General features: G+C 42.9%; 2 protein-coding genes across 2 annotated transcripts; both read right to left on the bottom strand.

Annotated features, from left to right (window-relative positions):
* Positions 1–3,225: 3,225 nt before the first annotated feature.
* Positions 3,226–9,369, bottom strand: LOC113990707 (glutathione S-transferase-like). The gene is made up of 7 exons (XM_027726408.2): positions 9,254–9,369; positions 8,118–8,230; positions 7,408–7,459; positions 5,693–5,825; positions 4,669–4,810; positions 3,913–4,044; positions 3,226–3,611 (listed from the first exon to the last, which is right to left on the bottom strand). The coding sequence occupies exons 2-7, from the start codon at positions 8,202–8,204 to the stop codon at positions 3,492–3,494; spliced, it is 666 nt and encodes a 221-aa protein (XP_027582209.1). The 5' UTR covers positions 8,205–8,230; positions 9,254–9,369; the 3' UTR covers positions 3,226–3,491.
* Positions 9,370–13,980: 4,611 nt separating this feature from the next.
* LOC113990807 (glutathione S-transferase-like) lies at positions 13,981–19,873 on the bottom strand. Its single transcript, XM_039380769.1, has 6 exons — positions 19,788–19,873; positions 18,614–18,726; positions 17,910–17,961; positions 16,026–16,158; positions 15,460–15,601; positions 13,981–14,826 (listed from the first exon to the last, which is right to left on the bottom strand). The coding sequence occupies exons 2-6, from the start codon at positions 18,698–18,700 to the stop codon at positions 14,569–14,571; spliced, it is 672 nt and encodes a 223-aa protein (XP_039236703.1). The 5' UTR covers positions 18,701–18,726; positions 19,788–19,873; the 3' UTR covers positions 13,981–14,568.

Raw genomic sequence — 19,873 nt, 5'->3', positions numbered from 1 at the left:
CCATCAGTCTCCACCACTGGTACCTGAGAGACCAATGTAGTCCATGGCTTGATGTAAAAATAAGCTTAAGAATTTATTTAGAGCTAGAACCACAGGAGGATAAGGCATCAAAACAGTCACCACTGCAATGGACTGTCTTTCAGGAGATGCCTGGTCCCTGAATGGAACCCTCTGTACCCCATATGGCACAGAAGGAGAGTCAGGCTTCCCAGAAGGGATATGCTACAGAATATCCTATAGCCTCTGCCTTCTTGTTTGGACTCCTTTCTTTCTTATGATCCTCTGTCCCCTTCTTACATTTGGGGACATTCTTCTCTCCAGCCTCTGAAAGCCTGCAGTGTGGCTGAGTCACCTATGCAGAGGTGTCCATGCCACTGTGCGTGTTCCATGGCACCTGCTGCCTTCCAGCTGCTGCTCCACAGAGCCCGGCTCTGCAGCCTGTGCTCTGGCACCATGGCCAGCCCTACAGGGCAGCCAGAGAGAGCCCCAGGCCTCTCTGCTCTGTGCAGCAGAACCCCACTCCTGGTATTGCTATGGAAGCACAACCTGCACACATTTTGTTTTCTGTTCACATCCAACTCAAAATAGTTTGTTCACATTTTATAAGGAAACAGAACTCTGCAGAGGAAGGTTTTATTTGCTTGCTTGTGGAATAACTGCTTTCCTCTCTAGCCTTCTTGGACTGCTGAATTTTGTTGTTAGCAAAGTTTATTTGAAGAGGAGCAGATCAAACTCCACTGCTGGAAACAGTGTTTCCTGCAATTTTGGACTGAAATGACTTATGATGCACAATCTCAGATAATGTGGAAGAAGGAAGCTTTTCCTGCATAGACGTGTGCACCAAGGTGCATCTGGTAGCATTCCACAAACTCAAACTCACACTTAGGTAGCTTGGCTGGATTAATAATTTGTAGGCCCGGCCGTAATGAACTCTAGAAGATAACCCAGGTGTAATGACTACTCCTACAAGGACCTGACATCCACTGTGTCAGAGGACTGCAAGGTAAGAAGACTTGAGTTTAAGCAGGAAAGTTAATGACAGTGTAGACATCTTGGGAAAACTCATCTCACCTGACTAGGTAGACACCTACATTAAGCAGTCCAAACGCATCCCTAAGCCCTACAACCAGGGCTGACGGAAAAGCCATCTCGGCCTTGTCCCTGGAGTCTTGTGGAGTGGCTGTTTCTGTTGCAAAATGTGGAATACGTAAAAATTTTCCTAAGAAAGGATGTTCTCTGATGTTTGATCTTTGTCCACTTTCAAGCCTAACCAAGAGGAAAGGAGATTTAATGCGTGAAACAGATGGCAGCTAAGAAGCCAGCTCTAAGTGAAAGAAAAATTATTATCAGTAGAATTGCCTTGTTAAGGTTTAGGGCTCAACAGGTTTCAATGATCTCAGAACTGGCGGGCGGGGGGGTGTTAACAAAGGTTGGAAAGAAGGATGTTCCACTGCTAGTGGACACAAAGAATGCAGAATTTCTGGGCCACAAGGACATCTGGCAAGAACTGCCAAGATAAGGAAGAAACTAATAGAGACAACTCAGCAACTATGATTAATCAGCTCCAACTGGGTGAAAGGTAATTGTGGCAGGGGGAGATCGCGACCATCAACTCAGGGGCCGCTGAGCCAAGAAACCCACCGACCCAAAAGAAGAGAAAGACTAGACATGTGGATTAATTAGCAAGAGAAGTGAGGGAATCATTAACCAGTAGAAGATAGAATAATAAGAGAACCGTGTCACCTGTAGCCAAGGAACATTAATGCCTTTGTTTGCAAAAATATATAAAGAGTAAAAATTTTTGATAGTGGGTGTACTTGCTTTGTGGAATACCAGCAAGCACCCAGGCTTTCAGAGCTCTGAAATAAATAATCCATGTCTCTCTCAAGTGCATAATTATTGGCCAGTTGCATACTGGATAACAAATCCATTTTTCTGGCCAGCATTTCCACTGGGCTGTCTCAGAGGTGGCTGCACCTCAGGGACATGGCCGGGGCAGGAGGAGGCAGGGGACAGGTTTGGAGGCTCCCAAGGCGGCAGTGGGGTCACAGGAATGTCGTGACTGGAGAGAGGCCGGGGCTGCAGCCCCATGAGCGGGTTGCCAGGTGGTTGGTGTGCTGGGGGCTCTGGCTCTGCGTGGCCCAAGGGGGTCTGTGCTCAGGATCCTGGAACTGCCCAGCCGTGCCTGTAGATTGCACAGCACACAGTCGGCAACCATGACCCAAGTTTCTGGCTTGAGTGTCTGACAGTGCTCAGCAGCTGCAAGTGCTGTCTGAAAGCCTCAGGGAGGAGGGAGGGAAAGCACTTGTGCAACAACTCTGTTTCATACATGCTTTGCTGCAGAAAAACGCTGGGTTTTTTCCCTTTTTGATGATAAGGACAGGTTCCAGATGCACGACATGACTTGTGAAGAAACTGTTGGTGTTAGCAGGAGTTGTAGTGCCCTGAGTTTGCCCAGCTTAAAACTGCCAGCACTAGAGCATTACTTGTTCCTAGGGCACTTGCTCTTTCCTTTACATCCTGAGTTTATTTGGTGTTTAAACAATATCATGGAATCATAGTATAGTTTGGGTTGGAAGGCACTTTAAAGATCATCTAGTTTTGACCCTCCTGCCATGGGCAGGGACAGCTTTCCTGAGACCAAGATGCATAGTTATGTGTTCAACTGTCTTGCTAACCCCTCAGTAGCAGAACTTGATTTATGTGATTATAATGAACAATTTAAGTACAACTTATACTAAACTTCATTGAATATAAAGTGATGTAAGTCAACATGAAAGGCTACATTCCAAGGTCTCTCTAACATGTGACACCAATCTGACTGCTTCTCCCTCAAACAACAAGTTTTAAACTTCACAGTTAGTGACAAGCACTTGTTTCTCCATCGAGTCTGCAAAGTGCTTTTAGTTGCTACAGTGGACCTTTAGTTAAAGGAAATATTGGTGAAGCTGCAGTAGAAGAGTTTAACTGTCCAGTCACAAAAAGGAGGTGCAGCAGGACCTCTGGTCCCAGCATCCTCCAAGTTAAGCTCAGAGGAAATCCAAATCCTAACCTGTCATCCCCATCTAACCGGAACCTGCATGCTTCTCCTGATGTACCCAGAACAGGTACATCACCTACTGTTTGGGCTAAACTCCCATCATTTTCCAGCAATTCTTAGGAATGCCAGAAGCAGAGAGCCCTTAGGTATATAAGTAGCATCAAGAAGTCAATTAACAACCTGGGTTTGAGTGTCAATAGTAAGACTTTATTTCAGGTATTCGCTTTAGTCATTTAAGATATCTTGTGTTGTCCAATATACTCCCAATCAGTGAACTATTCCATTTTCTGGTATGTTCATATAGATTCCCCTAGGAAGTGTTGACAGTAGTCTGAAATCAGTGCTGTAGCTAAGGAAAGAGAGATCAACAACCTTTTCACTGTTTTCATTCATTTCCCTTTGCCGCTATCAGCAAACACAATGAAATGAGAGTTTCTGTTGCTTTAGGCTGCTACTCAAAAATTGCCAGCACTTTGGGTACATTTTCTGGTCGTTCTCGTGCTTTCCTCTGGCTGCCAGGCTGCAGGAATTTCTTTATTGCAGGGACATTGCTTATTCTTGCTTTAAAACTCTACAAAACAAAACCAAAACAGCACTGCGCTTAAGAAGCATTGTAACTGTCAGACATTTTGATGTTATCCATGCTCTAAAAGTAACATTATGCATTGATGCTGCAGAAGATACTACATGGCTGCAAAGACAGAAGCTGGCAACAACCATCAGTATTTGAGGCCAGCTAAAAGTACTTAGCAGATTTGGTTATTTTCTAAGTCACTTCTCTCCTCACCCTCCCACTCTCCCCTGTTTCTCAGCCAGTTTAAATCAGTGGTCCTTTCCAATGCATTGTCCATTAAAACTCTCCATTCATTTACCTGCAAGAGAGGAAATTTGGCAAGGATATCAGGTTTGAACTCTTCTGCCATTAAAATGATTTCAAGTAACTGCACATCTGCCCTGCTTAACTGGTTGCCAACAAGAAAGTCTTGTCCATGGTCTTTCAAAACCTAAAAACACAGAACCAGATGATTTTTTTTTCTGTTACTTAAAATGATATCTTCAAAGCAAGGTCATACATTGCACAGAGTTGTCCTTGAAAGAAGGAAATGCAGTACAAACACCTGTAGTACAAACAAATGCTCTGATCTTCCTAGGCATGATTAATCAGTCCCTTCTTTTCTGTGTTTCTTTCTGTCAGCTCAGCTGTACTCGTCTTCACTTCTGTAGCTTAAGTAGTTGATGCTGCTGCATTGAATGCTAAGCTTCATGAGATACAGAAGGAGTTGTAATGCTTTTACATAGATTGTATGGTAGAGGGGCATCTGCACTTCACGAGGAAACTTTACGTAAAAGCCGATGCTATAGTATCTTTTGTATGAAACAACATACAGACTGAAACATGGACCTTTGTGGAGCTCAGCGTGTCCTGGGTTTTTGCAGCTTTGCACATCTCCCAGATCTGTAGTGCCTTCTGTCCCCTCTGTAGTGTCCTGTCTCCATCCTCATCCCAGCCCCATCAAAACCAGAGCAGTATCTCTAAGTGCTTTCCTCAATAAAAATTGTTGGTGTAGATTCAGGATGGAGTTTCAGGAGAACAGTATCAATTTAGCTACAGCATCTTTGCCACATACCTTCTCAAAGGCTGGGAAGTATCTGTTTGTGGCCTTGTCCATCATATTAGCAAAATGTTGCTCCTTCTTATCTGCTGGTAGGTAATCATAGTCCATGAGCTGTTCGTTCAGATCAAACATTCCTTCCACATACATGTCGATTCTGAAAGGAATAGATCCAGTTGGTCAAGTCAAACACAGTAGGTCTGAATGCCACAACAGCTACTGGCATTAACCCAGCTGAGGGTCCTAGGAAATCTCCACCTTTTCTATGTCACATCTATAGCTTGGAGTAGTTCCCTCCAGAATGCAGTTGCATCAAGGGATAGAGGAGGCGCCTGGGTGAAAGACAAATGCAAAGTGCCTAACCCAAACCTAAACACTGTCCCCCTTCCACTTCTCACTAGGGGTGATACTTCTCTGTACTATGTTTTTTCTGAACCTGAGAACAAACTTAGCAGGTGTGTCATCCAAACTTGTGTAAAAATCCAATCAGTCCTAGTAAGTTAAACAGTGGGTCTATACAATTCCTAACAAATATCTTGACATTTGTTTACCAGTACTTATTAATTTGAAGCATTTAAAAAGACCTCCGATCAAACCATGTGCCCTAAGAGTCCTGTTGTTAAATAACCAGTTACTAATGCTAATTCTACTCTAATTCCTGGCTATTAGAAGGAGGAGGTTTTTTGTTCCCATCAAACACATGTCCCTGAGTCTGACGTGCTGAAAATGCCTGCTGTGACATTCTGCAGAAAAAATTGAAGAGGAGCAAGAGTAAGACAGTCTGCACTCCTGATTACTTTCTTCTGATAACTGTCTTGACCTTGGATTGATGATTCATGAGCAGCCTTGCACCATGCTGCCCATCCAATCAAGCTGGATATCACTGCCCTAGACATCACCTGCAGTCGCAGTCAACACGTGCTGCATGAAGCACTGCTCTATCACCCTGAATTTAGCTGTGAGCTGGGATATTCCTGTGTTACACAGAGATGTAGCATGAACTGCGGTCTAACAAGAAAACGTGGTACTGTTACAGTACAGGGCTCTCTCCTTCAGGTCCTTCCCGTAGAGGTTGTACTTTGTTGCTATGTAATTGAGAATGGCTCTGGTCTGCACCATCTTCATGCCATCAATCTCCACCATTGGCACTTGCTGAAAGAGCAGGGATCCATCTAGGGAAAAGGAGATAAGACAAGGCGACACTCAGTCTCTGAATGAGAACCATTGGGGGGGTCAGGCAAAGTAACCACACATATTATCTTTTATTTAGAATCACTGAATCATTTAGGCTGGAAAAGACCCTTAAGATCAAGTCCAACTGTAAACCTAACACTGCCAAACTCCACAACTAAACCATGTCCCCAGGTGCCACATTTACACATGGTGACTCAACCACTTCCCTGGCAAGCCTGTTCCCATGCTTGACAACTCTTTTGGTGGCAATCTTCCTCATTCCTACAAGAAGGGAGGGAAAATGCTTACCATGAAACAACCATTTCTTAGCGACACGTGACTAACTTAATATTACAGCAATCAACTTCTTGAAGATCCTTCAGATTTGAGCAAATATGAAAGCATACAATATCTTTGTGACTTCTGTGCTGACTTTGCACAATGGCATCTCATCTGTACAGGCATGAAGTGGGGAATCACAGGGGAGTTCCATGAGATTCCTGCAAGACCCAAGTATCACTTGATGTGAGTCTGCAGAAGCCTTGACCTAGCAAGGAAGAAGTAAAAATACCTCCAGAAAGAGATCAACAGAAGAAGTAAAAATACCTCCAGAAAGAGATCACCAGATCAGAGGAGTGAGGGAGAATTTTTGCTTTGTGGAATACTATTTCAGATCAGACAACTGATCAGCTATGTCTGTCTTTGCATCCACTGTAAGGCAATCATGCAGAGAAACTCTCTGCTTTCCAGGGCGTATTTACATTTATGCTTGTGTCTCAAAATACTTTATGAAAGGCAGCAGGTGGCAGGTGGGTCAAGTCATTATTCATGAAGGAGAGCAGGACTGCACATGCCAACCCTAGCTCAGCTGTTTTTCAAAAGCCAAGGGAAGAGCCCAGACATGTAATATGATTTGGAGGAAATGTGAATATCATGTTCACAAGGACGAAAGCTGAAGCTGTAAGATGAGTAGTTGCCTTGGGAAACAGGAATGCATCAGAGCTACAGGTTAAACTCAGAGATCTGGAACTCTGTTTTCATATGGATTATAAAGCAACATCATAGGCAACCTAAAATGCTAATGAATTTGAAGATGATGTGATGACAAAATCTGTATTGTGATAGGACAGGACGCAATGGACACAAACTGAATCAAAGGAGAGTCAGTCATCTGAACTTAAAGAAAGGCTCTTTCACTGTGGGAAGTCACTGTGCATTGGCACAGGTTGCCAGAGAGCCTCCATCCTTGGAGATACTTAGAACTCAGCTGGACATGGACTGGGCAAATGGCTTGTAGGTGGTGTTGCTTGGAAAGGGGAGGTGGCATAGATGATCTCAAGAGGTGCCTTCTGACCTCAGCCCTTCTGTGATTCAGTGAAGATTGAAGCAACTGGGTGGATGAGGCCACCTAACACACTGCAGTGTGTGTCTGTGATACCTCAAGCACAATCAAGTCTAGATTTTCTTTTTAAGAGACTAAGACTTCTTAGGTGTTCTCAGACAAATTATTTTTATTATTGCTATTACTGTTGTTATCATTATCATTGTTAGTGTTATTATTAAATAGTGAAGGTATCTTACCCTTTCGTAATTTTGTCAGATCATCCTTTTTTTCCAGATAAGATTCTTCAAACTGCAAGAAATAGAGAAGAAAAGTTCAGTTGTTGTTCCATGGTTTAGCTTCTTCTTCATTAAGACAATGAAGGCACAACGACCTGTGTTTGGGGCATTTTAGTTTTTAAAAAATAAATAATATTTCAAAGCTTTCTGGCGCATTGGCCATCACCATGACAAAAACCTCACAGCTCACAAAAACGCACAGATCCCCACACTCCTCTCTGCTTCAATATCAGAAAGTCTTAGTGGCAAAAAAGAAAACTTTGATTTATAATAGAAAGTACCTTCTGGGGTAAGCTATGTTGTAGTAGCAGAATTAGTCTTTTGCTATTTTGAACACTGAAATTTCACTGAAGGTCTTCAGAACTGGAAGTGCTCGACCCCTGGGATCAGAAGGTAAGAAGCCACGTTCTGCTGCTGTGGTTTTAATTTTTCTTTCACTAGCTACAGGGGATAGGCATTTGTGGTGCTACCAGTAGGCCTGGCACGAGACACGTGGAAGTGAGACTGGAACCTGCCCCTGCTTAGGGTAAGCGCATGGTTGTTGTTGGCTTGGTCAGCAATGCACTAAATGCAGACCTTGAAGCTGCAGGTCAGTCAGTCACATTTTTCATAGGGAACGTTAAAAGTACATATTTGTCACATGCTCTTGGTATAAGAAAACAGAGACAAACCTCAACCCCAGCTGCTGCCAGCAGCCACCGTATTGGTTCCATTCGGCCTCGTCCATTGAAGTAGTGCAGCTTGGGTTTCCCAGACATGTTTCCACGTGCCTGATAGTTTCTTCCTATTTGGAATAAAAAAGTAAGTTTTGCAAAATAAAGATTCAGAATGCTGGGTTTGAGTCTCTCATTGGCTCTCAAAGTTGTCCTGTTTGAAACCAATGATTTATGGTTCAAGACTTTGGACTTACTAAAGGAGGTAGAGGTTAGAGTACATTGAGAGACTGCATTGTATCACCTTGCCTTAAAAATGTCTTTTATCCATGCAGGTTAGTTAAGCAGAACTCATGTACTAAGAACCATTGGCCCACTTCAGAGAACAAGTAAACCAAAACCATTTGCATCCAAAGTGTTCTGCTCTGAGCAAAAAGCAGACTGTGCTTTCTGTTTATTTTGGCATTATTTCAGCATACAGTTTACTGTTTAATCAGATACACAATATTAACTCAGCAATTGCTGTGCTTTCACCAGCAGCCATTATGCTCCATTATAAAGAGGCAGGAAGGAATATTTTTCCCTCTTACAAGCATTCAATCTCTTTTACAACACTCCCTGCTCCGGTAATTTCTTTAGACAAGCCTCCAAAAATATAGAAATTACAGATCTGCCTTTACCACAGACAGAGCCAAAGGGCAATGCCTGTTTGGTGCAATTCCAACTGTGCTGGAATATAAAGCAGTAACAGTTCCTAGGCAGATCACGTGAGCACAGCAGCAGCAAACATGCAGACAGCCCCTGGTTTACACCACTCTCACAGTTATTAACACCGTCTCAACAATAAAGCTAAAGCATTAGCAGCAGCAAAGGGGAAATGGCTAAACCCCCACCATTTTCCCCTTTAAATAACATATCAGCTTCTCTACAATAGGAAGAAGGACATATAAGGAAATACTCCATACTTCTGAGATCTACATTTCTTTTTCTTAATTCTGTGCACCTAGGAAGCAGCTGACTAATATTTTAACATTTCATGCATATAACCTTCATGTTAGCAAAGAAAGTACAAACACTTAATCTATAAAACCCATTCACTGACTTCGTTTCAAATACAATAATTCCCTATGCTTGCCCAAAATCCAAAAACTTACCTTGTGCACACTATAACTCACTCTAAGCTCTCAGCTGAGGGGGGAGAGCTGTAACCCCCCTTATGCAAGACGCAGAAATGCCCACTCAGCACACAGACACGGCGTGACGCAGAATAAACATTTATTCAACGTGGACGCCAGCTTTTATAGAGAGAGCAGAGACTTTTAAGGAACAAAGGGAGGAGACTGGGAGGAGTATTCCAGAAGTGGCAAATCACAGCCACAAGGGGTGGAACTGCCTGAACATGGACAAATGGGAAACTGCCTGTGGGGAGGGCACGTGACGCAGGGAAGGAGGAATCAGGAAAGGGCTTACATTGAACCAATAGGAAAAAGGGTAACAGGGTTACAGTGTAGGGTACAACACATTTTTATAAGAAAATATATTATACTAATAATAAAATAATTACACAACGGAGTAAAGGCACGGTGAAACAAACACTCTCACAGCTCCGACAACCACACTCAGCGCGCCACGACGTAAGTACATTCTGATATTTTTTTCTTCCTCTTCTTCTGCTGATTTCTTTTCATTAACTTCTCTCCACCACTCAGAAGTCTCCATCGGAGCACTCCCAACACTCAGTACCTTTGCCTGAAGATTATATAAGTCTGTAGCCCCTCCCACAAAGAGAATTGCAAGTGGTTCTCTGGGAATGGGAAACTCCACTCTCTTAAGGAAGTAAAATCAATTAGGTCTGTTTAGTTACTTCTCATCGACAAAAAATAAATTCCGGACTAATTCTGACTATGAGAGGTCATGATGAATGGGAACATCTGTTCCAGCACAAAATGGTATGCTTCCTCTTTTCACTGCTTGGCAACCTGTTAGTTAAAAATAATTGTGATGGCTGAAAAGCTCACAAAGTTTAAAAGAATACTGTTGTCCCAGTCAGACTTTCATCTTAATACTTTATGATTTGCCGCTTTACATAAGTCACATCAACAAATTCTGCTTGAATCCTTCATAAGCTTCTATTCTGTGCTTAGTGATGGGGATATTCCTTCAGGACATTTCCACTGAATTTCATTCCTGCACATAGGAGGGTTTTTTATTCTTTTCCTGTCCAAAATGTTTCCCAGAATTTGACTTGCTGAAAATGCTCACCAAAGACAACTGTAGGAGGCAGTGAACGAAGTACAGCACGAGAAGGCAAACTGCCCTCTGCACTCCTGATGCTTTTTTTGTGACAATTGTATTGATTTCAAAAAGTCAATGCAGCATAAACTCCTGTGAACCATCCTGCCTATCTAGCTGGTTAATGCTGTTGTAACCATTACCTGCAGTCAAGGTCAACATCTCTATAAAATTCTGCTGAATTGCCCTGAGTGTAATTGCAAGCTGGGATATTTTTCCCGTGTTACACACGCAGGTTGTATGAATTATAGTGTGTCAAATAAAAAACCTCAAGTTGTTTATAGTACAGGGGGCTCTGTCCTTCAGATCCTTCCTGTTCATGTACTTGGCTGCTTTGTAGCTGAAAATGAGCCTCACCCCATCAGTCTCCACCACTGGTACCTGAGAGACCAATGTAGTCCATGGCTTGATGTAAAAATAAGCTTAAGAATTTATTTAGAGCTAGAACCACAGGAGGATAAGGCATCAAAACAGTCACCACTGCAATGGACTGTCTTTCAGGAGATGCCTGGTCCCTGAATGGAACCCTCTGTACTCCATATGGCACAGAAGGAGAGCCAGGCTTCCCAGAAGGGCACTCCTCACTGACAGCATATCCTGTAGCCTCTGCCTTCTTGTTTGGAGTCCTTTCTTTCTTATGGTCCTCTGTCCCCTTCTTACATTTGGGGACATTCTTCTCTCCAGCCTCTGAAAGCCTGCAGTGTGGCTGAGTCACCTATGCAGAGGTGTCCATGCCACTGTGCATGTTCCATGGCACCTGCTGCCTTCCAGCTGCTGCTCCACAGAGCCCGGCTCTGCAGCCTGTGCTCTGGCACCATGGCCAGCCCTACAGGGCAGCCAGAGAGAGCCCCAGGCCTCTCTGCTCTGTGCAGCAGAACCCCACTCCTGGTATTGCTATGGAAGCACAACCTGCACACATTTTGTTTTCTGTTCACATCCAACTCAAAATAATTTGTTCATATTTTATAAGGAAACAGAACTCTGCAGAGGAAGGTTTTATTTGCTTGCTTGAGGAATAACTGCTTTCCTCTCTAGCCTTCTTGGAGCGCTGAATTTTGCTGTTAGCAAAGTTTATTTGAAGAGGAGCAGATCAAACTCCACTGCTGGAAACAGTGTTTCCTGCAATTTTGGACTGAAATGACTTATGCTGCAGAATCTTAGATAATGTGGAAGAAGGAAGCTTTTCCTGCATAGACGTGTGCACCAAGGTGCATCTGGTAGCATTCCACAAACTCAAACTCACACTTAGGTAGCTTGGCTGGATTAATAATTTGTAGGCCCGGCCGTAATGAACTCTAGAAGATAACCCAGGTGTAATGACTACTCCTACAAGGACCTGACATCCACTGTGTCAGAGGACTGCAAGGTAAGAAGACTTGAGTTTAAGCAGGAAAGTTAATGACAGTGTAGACATCTTGGGAAAACTCATCTCACCTGACTAGGTAGACACCTACATTAAGCAGTCCAAACGCATCCCTAAGCCCTACAACCAGGGCTGACGGAAAAGCCATCTCGGCCTTGTCCCTGGAGTCTTGTGGAGTGGCTGTTTCTGTTGCAAAATGTGGAATACGTAAAAATTTTCCTAAGAAAGGATGTTCTCTGATGTTTGATCTTTGTCCACTTTCAAGCCTAACCAAGAGGAAAGGAGATTTAATGCGTGAAACAGATGGCAGCTAAGAAGCCAGCTCTAAGTGAAAGAAAAATTATTATCAGTAGAATTGCCTTGTTAAGGTTTAGGGCTCAACAGGTTTCAATGATCTCAGAACTGGCGGGTGGGGGGGTGTTAACAAAGGTTGGAAAGAAGGATGTTCCACTGCTAGTGGACACAAAGAATGCAGAATTTCTGGGCCACAAGGACATCTGGCAAGAACTGCCAAGATAAGGAAGAAACTAATTAAGACAACTCAGCAACTATGATGAATCAGCTCCAACTGGGTGAAAGGTAATTGTGGCAGGGGGAGATCGCGACCATCAACTCAGGGGCCGCTGAGCCAAGAAACCCACCGACCCAAAAGAAGAGAAAGACTGGACATGTGGACTAATTAGCAAGAGAAGAGAGGGAATCACTAACCAGTAGAAGATAGAATAATAAGAGAACCGTGTCACCTGTAGCCAAGGAACATTAATGCCTTTGTTTGCAAAAATGTATAAAGAGTAAAAAGTTTTGATAGTGGGTGTACTTGCTTTGCGGAATACCAGCAAGCACCCAGGCTTGCAGAGCTGTGAAATAAATAATCCATGTCTCTCTCAAGTGCGTAATTATTGGCCAGTTGCATAACAGGTAACAAATCCAATTTTGCTGGCCCACATTTCCACTGGGCTGTCTCAGAGGTGGCTGCACCTCAGGGACATGGCCGGGGCAAGAGGAGGCAGGGGACAGGTTTGGAGGCCGCGGAGGCAGCAGTGGGGTCACAGGAATGTCGTGACTGGAGAGAGGCCGGGGCTGCAGCCCCATGAGCGGGTTGCCAGGTGGTTGGTGTGCTGGGGGCTCTGGCTCTGCGTGGCCCAAGGGGGTCGGTGCTCAGGATCCTGGAACTGCCCAGCCGTGCCTGTAGATTGCACGGCACACAGTCGGCAACCATGACCCAAGTTTCTGGCTTGAGTGTCTGACAATGCTCAGCAGCTGCAAGTGCTGTCTGAAAGCCTCAGGGAGGAGGGAGGGAAAGCGCTCGTGCAACAACTCTGTTTCATACATGCTTTGCTGCAGAAAAACGCTGGGTTTTTTCCCTTTTTGATGATAAGGACGGGTTCCAGATGCATGACATGACTTGTGAAGAAACTGTTGGTGTTAACAGGAGTTGTAGTGCCCTGAGTTTGCCCAGCTTAAAACTGCCAGCACTAGAGCATTACTTGTTCCTAGGGCACTTGCTCTTTCCTTTACATCCTGGATTTTTTGGTGTTTAAACAATATCATGGAATCATAGTATGGTTTGGGTTGGAAAGCACTTTAAAGAACATCTAGTTTTGACCCTCCTGCCATGGGCAGGGACAGCTTTCCTGAGACCAAGACACATAGTTATGTGTTCTACTGTCTTGCTAACCCCTCAGTAGCAGAACTTGATTTATGTGATTATAATGAACAACTTAAGTACAACTTATACTAAACTTCATTGAATATAAAGTGATGTAAGTCAACATGAAAGGCTACATTCCAAGGTCTCTCTAACACGTGACACCAATCTGACTGCTTCTCCCTCAAACAACAAGTTTTAAACTTCACAGTTAGTGACAAGCACTTGTTTCTCCATCGAGTCTGCAAAGTGCTTTTAGCTGCTACAGTGGACCTTTAGTTAAAGGAAATATTGGTGAAGCTGCAGTAGAAGAATTTAACTGTCCAGTCACAAAAGAGAGGTGCAGCAGGACCTCTGGTCCCAGCATCCTCCAAGTTAAGCTCAGAGGAAATCCAAATCCTAACCTGTCATCCCCATCTAACCGGAACCTGCATGCTTTTCCTGGCATTTCCCCAAACAGGTACATTACCTACTGTTTGGGCTAAACTCTCACCATTTTCCAGCAATTCTTAGGAATGCCAGAACCAGAGAGCCCCTAGGTATATAAGTAGCATCAGGAAGTCAATTAACAACCTGGGTTTGAGTGTCAATAGTAAGACTTTATTTCAGGTATTCTCCTTAGTCAGTTAAGATATCTTGTGTTGTCCAATATACTCCCAATCAGTGAACTATTCCATTTTCTGGTATGGTCATACAGATTCCCCTAGGAAGTGTTAACAGTAGTCTCAAATCAGTGCTGTAGCTAAGGAAAGAGAGATCAACAACCTTTTCACTGTTTTCATTCATTTCCCTTTGCCGCTATCAGCAAACACAATGAAATGAGAGTTTCTGTTGCTTTAGGCTGCTGCTCAGTGGAAAATTGCTCTCAGTTTGGCTATATCTTCTGGTCGTATTCGTGGTTTCCTCTGGCTACCAGGCTGCAGGAATTTCTTTATTGTGGGGATATTGCTTATTCTTGCTTTTAAACTCTACAAAACAAAACCAAAACAGCACTGTGCTTAAGAAGCATTGTAACTGTCAGACATTTTGATGTTATCCATGCTCTAAAAGTAACATTATGCATTGATGCTGCAGAAGAAACTACATGGTTCCCTCTATTATGCTTTTGTGACTGCAAAGACAGAAGCTGGCAACAACCATCAGTATTTGAGGCCAGCTAAAAGTACTTAGCAGATTTGGTTATTTTCTAAGTCACTTCTCTCCTCACCCTCCCACTCTCCCCTGTTTCTCAGCCAGTTTAAATCAGTGGTCCTTTCCAATGCATTGTCCATTAAAACTCTCCATTCATTTACCTGCAAGAGAGGAAATTTGGCAAGGATATCAGGTTTGAACTCTTCTGCCATTAAAATGATTTCAAGTAACTGCACATCTGCCCTGCTTAACTGGTTGCCAACAAGAAAGTCTTGTCCATGGTCTTTCAAAACCTAAAAACACAGAACCAGATGATTTTTTTTCCTCTCTGTTACTTAAAATGATATCTTCAAAGCAAGGTCATACATTGCACAGAGTTGTCCTTGAAAGAAGGAAATGCAGTACAAACACCTGTAATACAAACAAACGGTTTTATCTTCCTAGGCATGATTAATAAGTCCCTTCTTTACTGTGTTTTTTTCTGTCAGCTCAGCTCTACTCCTCTTTTCTTCACTTCTGTAGCTTAAGTAGTCGATGCTGCTGCATTGAATGCTAAGCTTCATGAGATGCAGAAGGAGCTGTAATGCTTTTACATAGATTGTATGGTAGAGGGGCATCTGCACTTCAGGAAGAAACTTTACATAAAAGATGATGCAATAGTTTCTTTTGTCTGACACAACATACAGATTAAAACATGGACATTTGTAAAGCTCAGTGTGTCCTGGGTTTTTGCAGCTTTACACGTCTCCCAGATCTGTAGTGCCTTCTGTCCCCTCTGTATTGTCCTGTCTCCATCCTCATCCCAGCCCCATCAAAACCAGAGCAGTATCTCTAAGTGTTTTCCTCAATAAAAATTGTTGGTGTAGATTCAGGATGGAGTTTCAGGAGAACAGTATCGATGAAGCTACAACATCTTTGCCACATACCTTCTCAAAGGCTGGGAAGTATCTGTTTGTGGCCTTGTCCATCATATTAGCAAAATGTTGCTCCTTCTTATCTGCTGGTTGGATATCATAGTATATGAATAACTCATTCAGATCGAATATTCCTTCCACATACATGTCGATTCTGAAAGGAATAGATCCAGTTGGTCAAGTCAAACACAGTAGGTCTGAATGCCACAACAGCTACTGGCATAACCCTGCTGAGGTGCTGGGAAATCTCCACCTTTTCTATCTCACATCTATAGCTTGGAGTAGTTCCCTCCAGAATGCAGTTGCATTAAGGGACACTCCTGCACTCCTGATTACTTTCTTCTGATAACTGTCTTGACCTTGGATTGATGATTCATGAGCAGCCTTGCACCATGCTGCCCATCCAATCAAGCTGGATATCACTGCCCTAGACATCACCTGCAGTCACAGTCAACACGTGCTGCATGAAGCACTGCTCTATCACCCTGAATTTAGCTGTGAGCTGGGATATTCCTGTGTTACACAGAGATGTAGCATGAACTGCGGTCTAACAAGAAAACGTGGTACTGTTACAGTACAGGGCTCTCTCCTTCAGGTCCTTCCCGTAGAGGTTGTACTTCATTGCTATGTAATTGAGAATGGCTCTGGTCTGCACCATCTTCATGCCATCAATCTCCACCATTGGCACTTGCTGAAAGAGCAGGGATCCATCTAGGGAAAAGGAGATAAGACAAGGCGACACTCAGTCTCTGAATGAGAACCAGTGGGGGGGGGTCAGGCAAAGTAACCACACATATTATCGTTTATTTAGAATCATTGCATCATTTAGGATGGAAAAGACCCTTAAGATCAAGTCCAACTGTAAACCTAACACTGCCAAACTCCACAACTAAACCATGTCCCCAGGTGCCACATTTACACACTCAACCACTTCCCTGGCAAGCCTGTTCCCATGCTTGACAACTCTTTTGGTGGCAATCTTCCTCATTCCTACAAGAAGGGAGGGAAAATGCTTACCATGAAACAACCATTTCTTAGCGACACGTGACTAACTTAATATTACAGCAATCAACTTCTTGAAGATCCTTCAGATTTGAACAAGCACCCAAATGCTGAACTTTTAGTTTTCATGCCCTGAAAAAGACGTGCGGCATGGCCCTAACTCAAATGATTTTCGTGGAAATTAATACAGATGAGAAGGACTGAAGGATGTGATCCAGCAGTTTCTGTCATGCGTTGGTAAGTATTATGAAAATCTGGACACTTTAAGGACTTTTCAGCATATTATGCAAATAGAAAAGCACACAATATCTTTGTGACTTCTATGCTGACTTTGCACAATGGCATCTCATCTGTACAGGCATGAGGTGGGGAATCACAGGGGAGTTCCCTGAGATTCCTGCAAGACCCAAGTATCACTTGATGTGAGTCTGCAGAAGCCTTGACCTAGCAAGGAAGAAGTAAAAATAACCTCCAGAAAGAGATCAGTGGATCAGAGGAGTGAGTGAGAGTTTTTGCTTTATGGAATACTATTTCAGATCAGATAACTGATCAGCTATGTCTGTGGCAATCATGCAAAGAAACTCTCTGCTTTCCAGGGTGTATTTACATTTATGCTTGTGTCTCAAAATATTTTTTGAAAGGCAGCAGGTGACAGCCATTATTGCTAAAGGAGAGTAGGACTGCACATGCCAACCCTAGCTCAGCCATTTTTCAAAGGCCAAGGGAAGAGCCCAGACATGTAATATGATTTGGAGGAAATGTGAATATCATGTTCACAAAGATGAAAGCTGAAGCGAGAAGATGAGTAGTTGCCTTGGGAAACAGGAATGCATCAGAGCTACAGGTTAAACTCAGAGATCTGGAACTCTGTTTTCATATAGATTATAAAACAACAACGTCATAGGCAACCTAAAAAGCTAATGAATTTGAAGATGATGTGATGACAAAATCCTCTATTGTGATAGGACAGGAGGCAATGGACACAAACTGAATCAAAGGAGAGTCAGTCATCTGAACTTAAAGAAAGGCTCTTTCACTGTGGGAAGTTACTGTGCATTGGCACAGGTTGCCAGAGAGCCTCCATCCTTGGAGATACTTAGAACTCAGCTGGACATGGACTGGGCAAATGGCTTGTAGGTGGTGTTGCTTGGAAAGGGGAGGTGGCATAGATGATCTCAAGAGGTGCCTTCTGACCTCAGCCCTTCTGTGATTCAGTGAAGATTGAAGCAACTGGGTGGATGAGGCCACCTAACACACTGCAGTGTGTGTCTGTGATATATCATGCACAATCAAGTCGAGATTTTCTTTTTGAGAGACTAAGACTTCTTAGGTGTTCTCAGACAAATTATTATTATTATTATTATTATTATTATTATTATTATTATTATTATTATTATTGCTATTGTTGTTGTTATCATTATCATTGTTAGTGTTATTATTAAATAGTGAAGGTATCTTACCCTTTCGTAATTTTGTCAGATCATCCTTTTTTTCCAGATAAGATTCTTCAAACTGCAAGAAATAGAGAAGAAAGTTCAGTTGTTGTTCCATGGTTTAGCTTCTTCTTCATTTAGACAATGAAGGCACAACGACCTGTGTTTGGGACATTTTAGTTTTTAAAAAATAAATAATATTTCAAAGCTTTCTGGCGCATTGGCCATCACCAAAACCTCACAGCTCACAAGAACTCACAGATGCCCACACTCCTCTCTGCTTCAATATCAGAAAGTCTTAGTGGCAAAAAAGAAAACTTTGATTTATAATCGAATGTACCTTCAGGGGTAAGCTACGTTGTAGTAGCAAACTTAGTCTTTTGCTATTTTGAACACTGAAATTTCACTAAAGGTCTTCAGAACTGGAAGTGCTCGACCCCTGGGATCAGAAGGTAAGAAGCCACGTTCTGCTGCTGTGGTTTTAATTTTTTCTTTCACTAGCTACAGGGGATAGGCATTTGTGGTGCTACCAGTAGGCCTGGCACGAGACACGTGGAAGTGAGACTGAAACCTGCCCCTGCTTAGGGTAAGCGCATGGTTGTTGTTGGCTTGGTCAGCAATGCACTAAATGCAGACCTTGAAGCTGCAGGTCAGTCAGTCACATTTTTCATAGGGAACGTTAAAAGTACATATTTGTCACATGCTCTTGGTATAAGAAAACAGAGACAAACCTCAACCCCAGCTGCTGCCAGCAGCCACCGTATTGGTTCCATTCGGCCTCGTCCATTGAAGTAGTGCAGCTTGGGTTTCCCAGACATGTTTCCACGTGCCTGATAGTTTCTTCCTATTTGGAATGAAAAAGTAAGTTTAGCCAAATAAAGATTCAGAATGCTGGGTTTGAGTCTCTCATTGGCTCTCAAAGTTGTCCGGTTTGAAACCAATGATTTATGGTTCAAGACTTTGGACTTACTAAAGGAGGTAGAGGTTAGAGTACATTGAGAGACTGCATTGTATCACCTTGCCTTAAAAATGTCTTTTATCCATGCAGGTTTGTTAGGCAGAACTCATGTACTAAGAGCCATTGGCCCATTTCAGAGAACAAGCAAACCAAAACCATTTGCATCCAAAGTGTTCTGCTCTGAGCAAAAAGCAGACTGTGCTTTCTCTTTAATTTGGCATTATCTCAGCATACAGTTTACTGTTTAATCAGATACACAATATTAACTCAGCAATTGCTGTGCTTTCACCAGCAGCCATTATGCTCCATTATAAAGAGGCAGGAAGGAATATTTATTCCTCTTGTGAGCATTCAATCTCTTTTACAACACTCCCTGCTCCGGTAATTTCTTTAGACAAGCCTACAAAGATATAGAAATTAATTTTGTCTCTGATAACATCAGATCTGCCTTTACCACAGACAGAGCCAAAGGGCAATGCCTGTTTTGACAATTCCAACTTGGCTGGAATATAAAGCAGCAACAATTTCTAGGCAGATCACCATCTGCCCCATTCACAACCACGTGAGCACAGCAGCAGCAAACATGCAGACAGCCCCTGGTTTACACCACTCTCACAGTTATTAACACCGTCTCAACAATAAAGCTAAAGCATTAGCAGCAGCAAAGGGGAAATGGCTAAAACCCCACCATGTTCCCCTTTTAAATGACATATCAGCTTCTCTACAATAGGAAGAAGGACATATAAGGAAATACTCCATACTTCTGAGATCTACATTTCTTTTTCTTCATTCTGTACACCTAGGAAGCAGCTGACTAATATTTTAACATTTCATGCATATAACCTTCATGTTAGTAAAGAAAGTACAAACAATCTGTAGAACCCATTCACTGACTTCATTTCAAATACAATAATTCCCTATGCTTGCCCAAAATCCAAAAAACTTACCTTGTGCACACTATAACTCACTCTAAGTTCTCAGTAGCTCTGCCTGGAGATTATATAGGTCTGTAGCCCCTCCCACAAAGAATTGC

The sequence above is a fragment of the Pipra filicauda genome, unplaced genomic scaffold (assembly GCF_003945595.2).
Source record: "Pipra filicauda isolate LSUMZ 115617 unplaced genomic scaffold, ASM394559v2 scaffold200_size1382263_pilon, whole genome shotgun sequence".
Taxonomy (NCBI): Eukaryota; Metazoa; Chordata; class Aves; order Passeriformes; family Pipridae; genus Pipra; species Pipra filicauda.
This window is presented reverse-complemented; position numbering and strand designations above follow the sequence as displayed.

Coding starts and splice junctions, on each gene's coding strand:
- LOC113990707 (XM_027726408.2), bottom strand. CDS start 8,204: ATGTCTGGGAAACCCAAGCTGCACTACTTCAATGGACGAGGCCGAATG. Junction 7,460..8,117: donor TGGCAGCAGCTGGGGTTGAG/GTTTGTCTCTGT, acceptor TATTTCTTGCAG/TTTGAAGAATCTTATCTGGA. Junction 4,045..4,668: donor ACTTCCCAGCCTTTGAGAAG/GTATGTGGCAAA, acceptor CTGTGTTTTTAG/GTTTTGAAAGACCATGGACA.
- LOC113990807 (XM_039380769.1), bottom strand. CDS start 18,700: ATGTCTGGGAAACCCAAGCTGCACTACTTCAATGGACGAGGCCGAATG. Junction 17,962..18,613: donor TGGCAGCAGCTGGGGTTGAG/GTTTGTCTCTGT, acceptor TATTTCTTGCAG/TTTGAAGAATCTTATCTGGA. Junction 14,827..15,459: donor ACTTCCCAGCCTTTGAGAAG/GTATGTGGCAAA, acceptor CTGTGTTTTTAG/GTTTTGAAAGACCATGGACA.